This window comes from Corvus cornix, chromosome 8 (genome assembly GCF_000738735.6).
Source record: "Corvus cornix cornix isolate S_Up_H32 chromosome 8, ASM73873v5, whole genome shotgun sequence".
Lineage (NCBI taxonomy): Eukaryota > Metazoa > Chordata > Aves > Passeriformes > Corvidae > Corvus > Corvus cornix.
The window spans coordinates 14,691,306-14,703,491 of record NC_046338.1 but is presented as its reverse complement, the minus strand read 5'-3'; the positions used below and the strand labels follow the sequence as shown (position 1 = coordinate 14,703,491).

General features: G+C 38.6%; 2 protein-coding genes across 4 annotated transcripts in view; both read left to right on the top strand.

Annotated features, from left to right (window-relative positions):
• COL24A1 (collagen type XXIV alpha 1 chain) overlaps nt 1–7,965 on the top strand; it is a 127,420-nt gene extending 119,455 nt beyond the window's left edge. The window contains exons 54-60 of one of the 3 annotated variants that reach the window (XM_039556227.1): nt 2,591–2,626; nt 2,722–2,748; nt 2,918–2,980; nt 3,727–3,895; nt 4,608–4,717; nt 5,808–6,023; nt 6,507–7,965. In XM_039556227.1, the coding sequence (XP_039412161.1) occupies nt 2,591–2,626; nt 2,722–2,748; nt 2,918–2,980; nt 3,727–3,895; nt 4,608–4,717; nt 5,808–6,023; nt 6,507–6,653 (768 nt within the window). In that variant the 3' untranslated portion in view covers nt 6,654–7,965. Of the gene's footprint in view, nt 1–2,590; nt 2,627–2,721; nt 2,749–2,914; nt 2,981–3,726; nt 3,896–4,607; nt 4,718–5,807; nt 6,024–6,506 lie in introns of those variants that run through there. The other 2 variants (XM_039556226.1, XM_039556228.1) reach the window with 2 other exon arrangements.
• Nucleotides 7,966–8,880: 915 nt separating this feature from the next.
• The window catches only part of ZNHIT6 (zinc finger HIT-type containing 6), a 30,987-nt gene continuing 27,681 nt past the window's right edge, over nt 8,881–12,186 (top strand). Inside the window, exons 1-5 of the mRNA XM_039555772.1 lie at nt 8,881–8,956; nt 10,190–10,255; nt 10,349–10,455; nt 10,540–10,625; nt 11,854–11,957. Coding sequence (XP_039411706.1) covers nt 8,889–8,956; nt 10,190–10,255; nt 10,349–10,455; nt 10,540–10,625; nt 11,854–11,957 — 431 coding nt within the window. The 5' untranslated portion in view covers nt 8,881–8,888. The remainder of the gene's footprint in view (nt 8,957–10,189; nt 10,256–10,348; nt 10,456–10,539; nt 10,626–11,853; nt 11,958–12,186) is intronic.

Here is a 12,186-nt window from a genome sequence, read left to right as displayed (position 1 = left end):
GAAAAATACACTGGAATGTCTAAATCTCAGCATTCAGAACAAGGACATCTATTCATCCAAGAGCAGTGGTTACCTAGGGACAAACTGTTGAAGACTTTGTACCTTTCCTTGACTTGGTATTTGCATAATCAAGCCCTGAACCAAGATAAACAAATACATCCTTACAATGTAAAATTTGTTTCTCAAGATTCTTTTTCACACTTTCATTTTATACTAAACCTACTTGGCCAAGCATGATCAGACAGGCCAGTAAGATATTCACATGTGACTGAAGGTATCCTGGAGCAGTCTAACAGCACCTGAGCACGTGATCTGATAAATTAAATGTGGAGTCAGCCTTCCCAGCTGGCGTATAACAGTATGGCTCTCTGAAACCCAATTGATTTGCAACAGCTGAAGAACTACGCCAAAATCTTTGTAAGCTCAAATCAGTTTTGTAATAATGAATAACAACAATATTTTATGCATATTTAATAGTAATAGGATTTAAAAGAAAATTTCCAGCTGGGCAATAATCAGACTCAGAAGAGTAAAAGAAAGCTAGATACTCGACACATCCCACAGGGATTTCCATACTATTAGTACTACATATGCTAAAATTACTTGTTCTTTTATTTCCATTTTCCAACATTAATGATTAACATCTTTTATAAAGATGTTAATCATTAAATTTTTACCTGAAAGATGGCTTCCAGTCCCTTCTATAGGTGTAAGTGGATGAAACATAAATAAGGTCAGGATGTATCAGTTGAAAAGCTGACAATATTTACAATCCATAGGCCTTATCTTATTAAGGTCTTCTTGGTTAAGTATCAGAAAATCATCTATCTAAACACCCAGAAGTTGCTTCAGTTTTGAATTTCCTCTATTCTCCAAAGAACACATACAAGCCATTTACAGTCCATCAACAGAGCCTTGTATAGAGCTGGTGCTTGGAACTAAATGATGGCCCCCACTTTTCACACCCTTCATAATCCAGCACCTGAGCCCCTCTGGCATGGCCAGGGCAGGTGACATACAAACAAACTTCATGTGTGCAGCTGTCATTGTGACCCCTGGCAGATGCATTCCCTGGTACTACCACATGCTCTGCCTTAGGAGTAGGTCTGAGACTGTCTAGAGAGAGTAAGAAATGCAGATTACATTCTCCTAAGAAGTGAAAATTTGCAGCCTCGTGACTTAGGTACATTGCTTCTATCTTGTTTGAGATCCTTTTCTTAAAAAATATAAATGAGTTCATGTTAGATTGAATCTGGCCTTTCTTTAACAATTTCTAGCTGCCCTTGCTTTTGGCAGCTTGAGCACAGCCTGAGTTCAGCAGTTGTAGCATGAAGTGACACACAGATCTTGCTTGCTGTGAAATCTCACAACAGAAACATTTCTTATTACTAAATCAAGTGATTTACAACTTAATTCCTATTTGACTAGATCAGTTTCACAATATTTGTCAGCATGACCACGTCACATCAGATCATTTCTCTTTTGGCAGAGATTTAGTACTAGCGTGACCACACTGATGTATGAGGACTTTTGCTGGAACAGCTTATTGTGCTCAAGTAATTGGTACAAGCAGCACTGACAAAGGAATGTTCTGCTTAAATTGACTTAGCTGTGTTGAAAGGTTTTTACTAATTTAAGGTGCAGATCTAGCCCATGCCTTTCATTCCTTCTCTTTTTCTCTTCTTAAGGCGCTGCCACCTATTCTTTTCCTTGCCATCATTTGTGCCACTGTTTATGTTACAACAGCTCCTAGAAACTTTGAGTATATAGAGCTTGAAGATAAGAATCTAACAGAGACACAAATGTCATTGCATGTTATTAAATATTCACAACCATTCCATCTTAATGGGAATAGTTGATTAAAGAAAGAATAACCCAGATGGGTTTATTGTATTGGAAAGGTCCATGTTCAATCCTAAGGCAGCCTAAAACTCAGATTTAAGGCTATGTGCATTGTAGGCACTGTAAGCTAAGGAAAAGCAGCTGTTACTTCTCTTCCTCTCCACTGCAATCATCCTACACACTAAAATGATGCCACTTAACAATGAGAAAATAAGGGCATAACTTCTTGAATAAAAAGGAAGCCTGCCACATCACTGTAAAACAATGAACATAACATGCTCTGGCTGAAAATTGACACTGCTAATGAATTAAACTGATAAATGCCTGGCACATGCTCATGGATTAAAGTGGAGCAGTTAGTTTTTTGCAACTACTGATAACATTATTTACAATGTTTTTGTGATTACTTACCCCTTCTAGTACTTATATTGTCAACACACATATAACACTGGCATAATGTATAGCGCATTATATATTAATACTTTCTATGACTTTTAATGTTCCCTTAATACCAGAAGTAATTGGAGAAACAAGTAACCAGACAACACAGCAATTCCAACATGAATATTCATATGTTAACAGAGCAGGGTGCATTAACAATAGTAACTAATAATCTACTGCTTTACCACAGCTGGTATCACACCTTCTTCCTTATACACATTGGGCATTTTGTGATTTAATAAATACCTAAATGTAAAACCAGAGATTTTAATGTGTAACTGTTGCATTGTATTTCCATTTCTTCTAGGGGCTTCAGGGACGGCAGGGCCAGCCTGGGCCACCTGTAAGTGCATAAAAAACTGTGCCTGTGTTTTTCCATTTTGACTGCACTATATAAAGATGTAAAGTACCTAATATCTGTTTTTTCCCATTTTCCAGGGACCACCTGGACCACCAGGACCAAGGGTAAATTCTGTAACAACCTTTACCTACAACACAGTGCTTTATCGAAAGTGAAAATAACAGGATCCTCTTCAAATGTACTACTTGTGCCAGTGCTCAAAGAATTTACCACCTGCATTTTTATATATTCTTATTCATGTTTTTATATTCTGAAATACCTCTTTTTTAGAAGCAAGTGGATCTCAATGCTGCTGTTCAAGCTTTGTTTGAGTCAAATGCTGCCTTGCAGATGGAGGTATATATTTAAATGTATTTGTAATATCATACAGGGTATGCAATTATAACTTTATTTTTTGAGGACATAACAGGGTTTCCTTTCAAAGACTTAGTTTAAAACAAATAATAGATAACAATTGATTGTAGAATGCAATGAAACATGCTAGGATTTACAGGACATAGCGGAAATGAAATTAAGAGAAACAGCAAGACTTCTACCTTTCATCATGATTGGTAGTAATGAACATCTACTGCCTATCACACATAGTGGACTGCATCTGTTCAGACAGATAATTATAGTGGCATTTAGGGTTTGATCAAAAAAAATATCAACATATATGTGTCTGGCCACACTGGTTGCAAGAAAATCCCTTACATGGGTGAAGTCAAATAAATTTGCATATAATTTCTAGGTTAAGCCTCAGAGTAGATTTCAGTATTCAAAATCTGAAACCTCTAAGTTTACTTTAAAAATGCGCCTTTTTTTTCTTTTTTTCCCCTGTATCCATATTTTTATGTTAATGTGTCATAATGACAAATGTGCATACCTAAACCTGCCTTAACATCACTGCTCTGACAATTTTAATAAAATGTACTAATTTGTTTACTGGGATATGTTATCCTTACATTGTTTTACATGGCTGATTGCATTCATATAAACACTTTGATTGTGTCTGGCTATTCAATGGCCATTTGACTCTTACTGCATTTACTGTTGTTGTGACACTTCTTTGTGGTAACACATTTGCTAATGGCCCTTGGCAGAAATACCAGAATACTGAAGTAACTTTACTAGATCACAGTACAGAGATATTCAAAACGCTCCACTACCTTAGCAATTTACTGCACAGCATCAAGAACCCTCTTGGCACACGGGATAACCCAGCACGTATCTGCAGGGATTTGCTTAATTGTGAACGTAAAGTGTCAGATGGTAAGTGTCCACTTTCACTAAAGCTTGAACACAAGTACCTTTGAAAGGTGTAGCTTCCAAATGCTGCTTTCTACATTAAAATTCTGATGTGCTATATTTAAAGTTTTTATTCTTTTTTATTGTATTCTCTTGCAGTATGCCTGTCACAACTATCTATATTTCATCTTTAAGATAAAATTTCTGAATTTTAAATGTGAAAGTATGTAGATAACTAATATTATATAAATATTAGACAGATTCTATCTGTCAGTAAACAGATGTATCCAGAAAATTTGAAACTGACTGCAATTTTGTGATTCGAAGTTTTCCAAGAATTTATAGCTAATCTTGCAATGAATTTTGTGTGGACCAGATTCTAGATTCCTAATGAGAAAATTATATACAATACATTACCACTGTCAGATACACTGACAGTCATTGTATCTCAGAAGTTCCCGAATCAATATTTCAAATAAAATCCCCATCCTATTTAAACACGTAATGCCATTCTAACTGTAATCAGAAGTGGTTTATTACAGTCATTTTTCTCAGTATCTGTTATTAGTATAATTTTAATAGTGAAAATATTTTCATGTTCCTTTTCTTTCATTTCCTTGTGAAGGTATGGTGATAACATATGTAATGTTTGCCAAGAAGTATGAATATTTTAGCAAATTATTTAGTAGTAATTATATTTAGGTTTTATTTTTCGTCTGAAATTATATACTAACAGGAAAATACTGGATTGACCCAAATATTGGATGTCCTTCTGATGCCATTGAAGTTTTCTGCAACTTCACTGCAGGTGGTCAGACATGTTTAACACCATTGTCTGTGACAAAGGTATGCATTGCTTCTAGAGACACTGTGTCTGTGCTTGAACTCTAAACAAATGCATGCTTACTTACTTAACTCATGGAAAGGTGTTAGATTTCGGGGGGTTGTTGTGCATCTTTGTGGAAGGACATGTTATATATTCTGGTACAGAAGTTACAGTTTTTCTGGAGACTATGTATGTTAGTAATTCTCACTATGCCAATAAAATTATTTTGTTTTGCTTTATACTTTCTTATACAAGGCATAAAAATAAGCCTGAAATACTTCTAAGCCACATTAGTATCTCATCACTCAGGGCACCTAAGCATAGAGATGCTGAGGTTGTTACAATAGAAAGGATGAAATTATTACTGCTTTCCAACACTTAGGTACTTTTAAATGCTGTTAAGGAGGGACTCGTTTCCTTTACATCATTAGTTCATGTTCCTCCTTACATGTAGTTCTTGAACTCTTGGGAGCAGAAATTTTCTGTTTGTGAAGTTCTGTATATATACTGTAGTCACTGAAGAGCTTCAAAAATACTGTGAAGTTCACATATGCATTCCTACATGTGGAAGAACCCTGAATATGAAACGGTCTTGGAGAAATTCTTCTTGAGTAATGAGTTACTATATTTTCTGTCTAAAATCAAAATATACGTATGAACTTTTGCATCTGTAATGGGCTATCAGTATTGCTGGAACCTGTGGTCTAAGAAGACGAAACAGCAGTGTGATGTGGCTTCAGTTAAAACACTGCTGCTGCTAATATCTTTGTTTGAATCACAAAAGCATTTGTTTCAGTTTCCTTATTTAAAAATAGTGTTTTCTGGCCAGCTGTGCTTCAGCAATGTTGTAAGCACTAGCAAATGTTTATATTTAAGCTTTGAAAATGTCCTATGAAAGCTTCTGTTTACAGTAATCACTGTAAGAGAACATAACATCTCTGCTGAGGAATGCAAATCATGCTCTTTGGCATTGACCCCAATGTATATAAACATGTATACATGCTCCAATGCCTGAACACCACACTTACATGTTCATGGCACTTTGTGTCGCTGTGGCCATTCAGCATAGTCCAGCTGTAAGTCTGACAATGCTTTTCTCTCGGAATTTAGCTGGAGTTTGGTGTTGGAAAAGTGCAGATGAACTTCCTTCATTTACTGAGCTCAGAAGCAACCCACAGCATCACAGTCCATTGTCTGAACACACCGATGTGGGGAGTAAATAAAGCAGGTGTCCGGAAGACATCGGTTACCTTCAAAGGATGGAACGGTCAAATATTTAAAGCAAATACGCTACTTGAACCTAAAGTGCTTCTGGATGAATGCATGGTAAATACTTTTAGCAGCAGCATTAATTATGATGGAGGTACTGTTTAGATGTTACTAACCTTCTGCAAATAAATAACAATTCTTTAGATTCCCATACCTTATAGCTTGCTTCTTTGCGTAGCTCTGCATATGCCAGCCTTTAGATACTGAATTCAGCATCTCTTCAAGGGTAAAAGCAATTGCAGTGATACAGGGTATCTGTACTTGCTGTTTGCATTATGTCTCATGCATTTTGAGACTGTATGAAGACATCAGCACAGAAATAGGGAGGTCCTCCAGGAAAATTCAGAAACAGTTACACTCAGAATGAAAATTCAGGCTTTAGAAATGGCACTTGTTAAATTACACAGTTTCTTTAGGAACTGATGAGAGAAGAAATGTTTCTGTGCACTGCTTCTCTTTCGCTCTGTAAGCACAATTTTCATTTGTGTTTTGAAGCTCATCTTTTATGTGACTCTAATATGCTTCTCCTGTGTGTTTCAGATTGAAGATGGCAGCTGGCGTAAGACACAGTTCTTTTTTCACACTCAGGACACAAATCAGCTTCCAGTTGTTCAAGTTAATGCACTTCCTCATCTCAAACCAGGACAGCAGCACTTCATAGAAAGTGGCTCAGTATGCTTCCTTTAGGATTTCTGTCCTAGGTTTCTTTTTGCATCAGCATGGAGTTTCTGCACAGATTGAATACAAAAGTAATGATCCGTTACAGGCAAAATTACTAGGAAACTGAAGAATTGTTTCAAGTGTTGTTGGTTAAAGAATCTCAGGAAGAAAAAGACTTCCTCCTAAGGAGAAATGGCATTAAAAATAAAAGAAAGAAAGAAAAGACTAAGGCAATTTTCTTAAAGTATTTAAAAATAAATTTCTCGGTGCTTCCTTGCATAATTTTCTGGAATGGATTATCTGAACATGGAGTTTTTCAGGACATCAAGTGTTCTTAGCGATTTTTTAACAGCACTGCACAAAAACCATCCTGAGGAGAGCTGGAGACATATGATACTAAGGAGCAATACCTGCTAATGGTCCTAAATGTGCAATAGCTTTTATATGAAAAGTGAACCATCCCACAGTACAGTACAATACGTCTTCTTTTCTTAAACGTTGTTTTATTCTAGTCCTTTGTGGACACACACATCTGAACAGATGGCACACTACCTCTTTTGTGTTCCCTGTCTGTGTTGCCTTGGTGCTCTTCATAACACAGGGTGCTTGTGGCCTTAACAGATTATTTGAGTCCTTTTTTATCTTTCAGACTGTATGTGCTGGCTACATCAGGATATGTTTCTGTTGTAAAGGTACTTGTTTTAAACCGTTGGTCACATACTTCACATAATGAAAACATTATTTATGTGGATTTTGTGTTTAAGATATTTTTGTGTACTATTTTGGAAATGGTGTATAAGACAGCATATTGTATAGGGCGCTTATAGTCAGAACGGTTTGCATTACAGCCATTGTAAAAATTGTTGTAGAAGAGCTGCATAAAGTAGTTTTAACTTTTAAATTCTGTATTTCAGTTAACACTGTTAATGCCAAAGCCATCTTAAGATGATATATTCTGTATATATTTTGTAACTTCTGAAAAAACCTACTACAGCGTGTCTTCTGAATGGCTGCTGTTAAATGATAATCAGCATTTCATCCTCTTAGAAATTCCTTTTTTTTTGGCAAAATTTATTAGATCATTTTGAGTTTTTAAAACTAAGATTAAAATGTTCAATTAACTTTTTTTTTAGTAAAAAAGAACAGTTTTACCATTAGGAAAAGCACTCTTTACATTGATATGCCTCTATCTATTATCAATTCAAAGTGTGCTCAGGAGTACACAGCAAGGTGATACCAGACTGTATTTGGGGGAGCCCGGGAGTGTTCAAACAACCTGTCTGTCTTGATCTGCAGGAAACCACACCACCAAAGTACAATAAAGTAAGCTTCCAAGCTATCTGTTTGTCTTTTACTATTCTGTTTCATACTGTATAGGTCATTCTTAGAAATGATGAAAATCCTCTGGAAGGGCACTTTTGTTAGGTGGCAGTGCTTCTCTTCCCTAGGGAAGGTGTGCTCTGTGTCGTGGAATACTGCCAGAGGGACAATGTTTGCTTTTGCAAAGTAAGGTACATGCACATCCCACCTTACATTTTGTATCAAAGCATCATTTTTGACCACTTCGAGAAAAATCTGATAAAACAAAAGATCAAACCAGACTACAAAAAGATGAGAAAATGTCTCACTTTTTTGCATTTTCAATATCAATGCACTGACATTATGATTTGACATTTGCCCTTAGTTTGGCTTTGGAGGTGATGTTTTGAGAAGTGTTTGGGGGTATTTTGTAAGATTATAATTTTTTTAGAAAATGTCTGCTTCATGTATATTTTTATTAATCTCGCCCTATTTTTGGGAGTTGTTCATCTCAGAAATTATCTATTTTAAAAACGAGGAACTTAAATTCTTATAAGGCTGCTCGGATGTGCATTTCCTTAGTTGAGGCAAAGCCGCACATCCCATGCAGACAGCGGGGACGATGGAGCGGGGCAGCGGGGCACCGCCAGGTAAGAGCGATGTCCCGTGTCACCTGGATGGGGAGCGTCGCGCCGTGGGGCGGAAGCACCCGTTTGGCAGCGTGCTGGTGTGCGGCGCGGGACGCGTTTTGGGAAGCCTCCTTTGTGCTTTGGGAAGCCTCCTCGGAGCCTTGGGAACCCTCCCTGGCCGGGCCACCAGCCCCGGACTCCCGCAGGTCCCGGAGCGCCGGGTCCGGGATCGCCTCGTGCGGCTGCGCTGTGGCTCGCGGCCGCCAGGCGGCGCCGCCGCGCAGCAGAGGCCGCGCGTGCCCCGCGCCGCCCCGTGAGGCCCCGCGGCGCGGCCATGGCGGAGCGGGACGGGCCCGGCGGGGCCGGGCGGGCGGCGGGCGGCGGGAAGATGGCCCTGCACAGGTACGGCGCGGCAGCGGCCGCACGGGCTTCGGGAGCGCCGTCCCGGAGGGACAGCGCGGGCCCGCCCCGGGGGCCCGGCGAGCGGCCCTGTGCCCTGCAGCCCCCGCGCTGCTCCCCCGCGGTTTGGCCCGACCGAGCGAGGGGCCGCTGGGCAGAGCCTCGCTGGAGCGGTGACGGGCAGCGGGCACTGCGGAGATCCTGCAGAGCACGGAGAGGGAATCCCTGTTCCGAGTAACTCCCCGCTTCTGGTCTGCAGTGTTTGAAACACTTTTTTCTGGTTTTTGGAGTGGCTTCGTGCTGCTAATACACAGAGCTCGTCAGGAGATGGTATTGCTGAACTTGTTCTTCGGGCCCTCGCTACCAGCAAGCAGCGAGCACGTGGTGGGGAGAGGAAGAGAAATGGGTTAGGGCTGACATTTATCCCCTAATGGTTGAAAATGGTGGCTTTGTACTATTCTTGAAAACTTGACTGATATGGGAGAAATGCTATTTCTCGTTTTTATTTATCAGATTTAAAATAAGAAGGATGATTATTTCAGTTGACATATCAAGAACTTTTTCCTAAGAATGGCAGAAACATCTTTTTTAATAGCCTCGTTAAAAACACATGGTCATATTTGTAGAGGAACTCAATTTTTCATTGATATTTGTTTGTTATACTGGTAAGGCTTACACATTTGTGCCTGAAAGGTTCCCTTACTTTGGAGTTTGCACAGCTGACAGCCAGAGGCTGTTTGGCTGACCATGTTGTCATGGTCTTTTTGTTTCAGTGAAAAAATGGGATGCATTGTTCAGGCTTTGGTGTGAATCCTTGAAATTTACTTTCCATCTGCCTAAAACTGGGAATATTATAAGCCAGCATGGTACAGTGCACATTACAGGTGAGGCAAAAGGAGAAAAGCACTGATACAACCAGGCCACAAAGCATAAACTGATAAAGGCTTGCTATGCTTCCAATTCTGGAATTAGCACGTGGTTTGTTTTTTTTCTTTCAGGCATCTACTGTATTTTAATATGTATATGTTTGGAAATACTCCACATAGCTTATGTTTTGTCTGCCACCTTTCCTAATCCAGGGCATTTGTATTTTCTCTTTTTCCTTTCAAGGTGCACATAGCTTTTCCTAAAAATGCTGATGGATGGCCTAGTGCCTGGTTGTTGAGCAGACATTTTTATAAGCCAGTCAGGTGCAAAAATGCTGCATTATTGAGAAGTGGTTTTTGCTTCTTTCAGGTGTGAAACCTGCAGCAAAGAAGAAGCTAAGTACAGATGTCCACGATGCATGAAATATTCGTGCAGGTATCTATTATCTGAACTAAATAGTTGTGATTATTTTTCCCATTCTCATGCTGAACATGTTAATGTTTTGGGTTTTTTTTTTTGTCATTTCAGCCTATTGTGTGTAAAGAAACATAAGCTTGCACTGAGCTGTAACGGAGTCAGGGATAAAACAGCATTTATCTCAGTAAATGAATTTACTGACTTGAACCTTTTGAGTGGTAAGAACATACCTTGTGTATTCTAAAACTCCTTGGTTTTACTAGGTTGGCGCTACATTTTTCTTTGGTTTTTTTAACCTTCAGATTATCGTTTCCTGGAAGATGTAGGAAGGACAGCTGATGCTGCTGCTCGACATTGTATGGTGCATAGTCCAGCAACAAAAAGACTTGTAAGTTTTTGATTATCCTCTTGCTGTGTTGGAGTTAGGGTAGGCTACCTTTGAATTCCCACTGAGGCAGTCCCAATCCAGACTCTAGAGCTGGTGCCTCTCTTATGAAGGTATGAATGACCCTGAATTTTAGAGACAGAAATCAAAAGAAGTCATTAGGTTTATGCAGTAATAGATGGCTACATCCAGTTGCTTGGAAGAATAGATTGCTAACTATATGCATTCTTAAAATTTATGCATGACCACTGTTGCTGTTGAATGATAGATGTGAGTTAAGAAATTCTGAATGTTTCCTGACACCTCCACAACTTTTGAATTTTTAAGTACACACTTCTCAGATAAACAGTGGATTTATTAATTGCCTAAAAATTTTTACATGCTTCCCTACATACCAAATGAAGGCAGCTAGAGCTCCTCAAAGAATAAATCTAAGCAACAGTGGTATAAAAGCCAGCCTTCTAAGGGAGAGGGGGTTTTTGCTGAGGCTCTTTCAGCAACTAAACACACTCCCCAAACTAAAAACAGTGAGCAAACAAATGAAACAAAAAAGCCCAACCAAGCCTACTCCAAAGTACTTAGACTCATTGATAAGTCACAAAAAGGCATCAGGGCCATTTTATTTTCCAGTCTTGTGAAGATATCTTTAAATACAGCACTGAACTCAGAATTTACATTGATAACAGAATAAATTCAGAAGATTCCAGCTTCCTCTCTGGCTGGAGTCATTACTCTGTGTGTGTGTGTGTATTTAGCACCATGATGTCCTGAAAATTTGTGCTGAAGATGGTGAGACTGCATGGGTAGCAGGTTTAGGGGTGTGATACTGGGCATGTTAATGGGATGATGCCCTTAGTGCTACCTTCAAATCAGAATTTGTCGGTGGCTGGGATGGTGCTTGTGCATCCCTTCTGCCAGCAGGGTTGTAACCCAAAAAGCATCGTTGTGGTGGTATTGCACCCACAGTGGTCACACTGTGACCTTCATGGTATGTTAAAGAACTTTTACTATGAGGAGATAATTGGCATGTTCTTTTTTAATAATAAAAAAACTTATGAAAATGTTTCAGAGAGTTTCTAGGCTTACTTCATTTTTTTTTTAATTCAGGTTGGTTTTTTAAAAATTCAGAGTATTTGATTAAATATGGCCTTTTCTACAGCTTTTTATTGTTCAATTTTCATGGGTTTAATATTTTCATATTTTAAAAAAAATGGTCTTATTTTTTTGCCAGTTGTACTGCTTGAGGAACAAAGCTCGAGGGTGTAATATTGAGCTAAAGACACTGCCTGTTGGATTTACAAAAAGAAGAGAAAATTCCACCACCTTCAATTTCATGTGAGTCTTCAGTTGGTTACAGTCAGCAATATTTTATTTTTACTGAGCATATAATGATGAGAATTTGAGTTCATACCAATATGCTTGCTTTAAAATCTGTTAGATGCACTTTTTCTTTTTTTTTCAAAAACTATTTAATATTTTCAGGTTTTCTGTTTTTTTAAGGTTGGTTGAGCTCGGTTTAAAGGCTTACATAATTCATGCTGTATTTTGAAAAATGCTAACACTG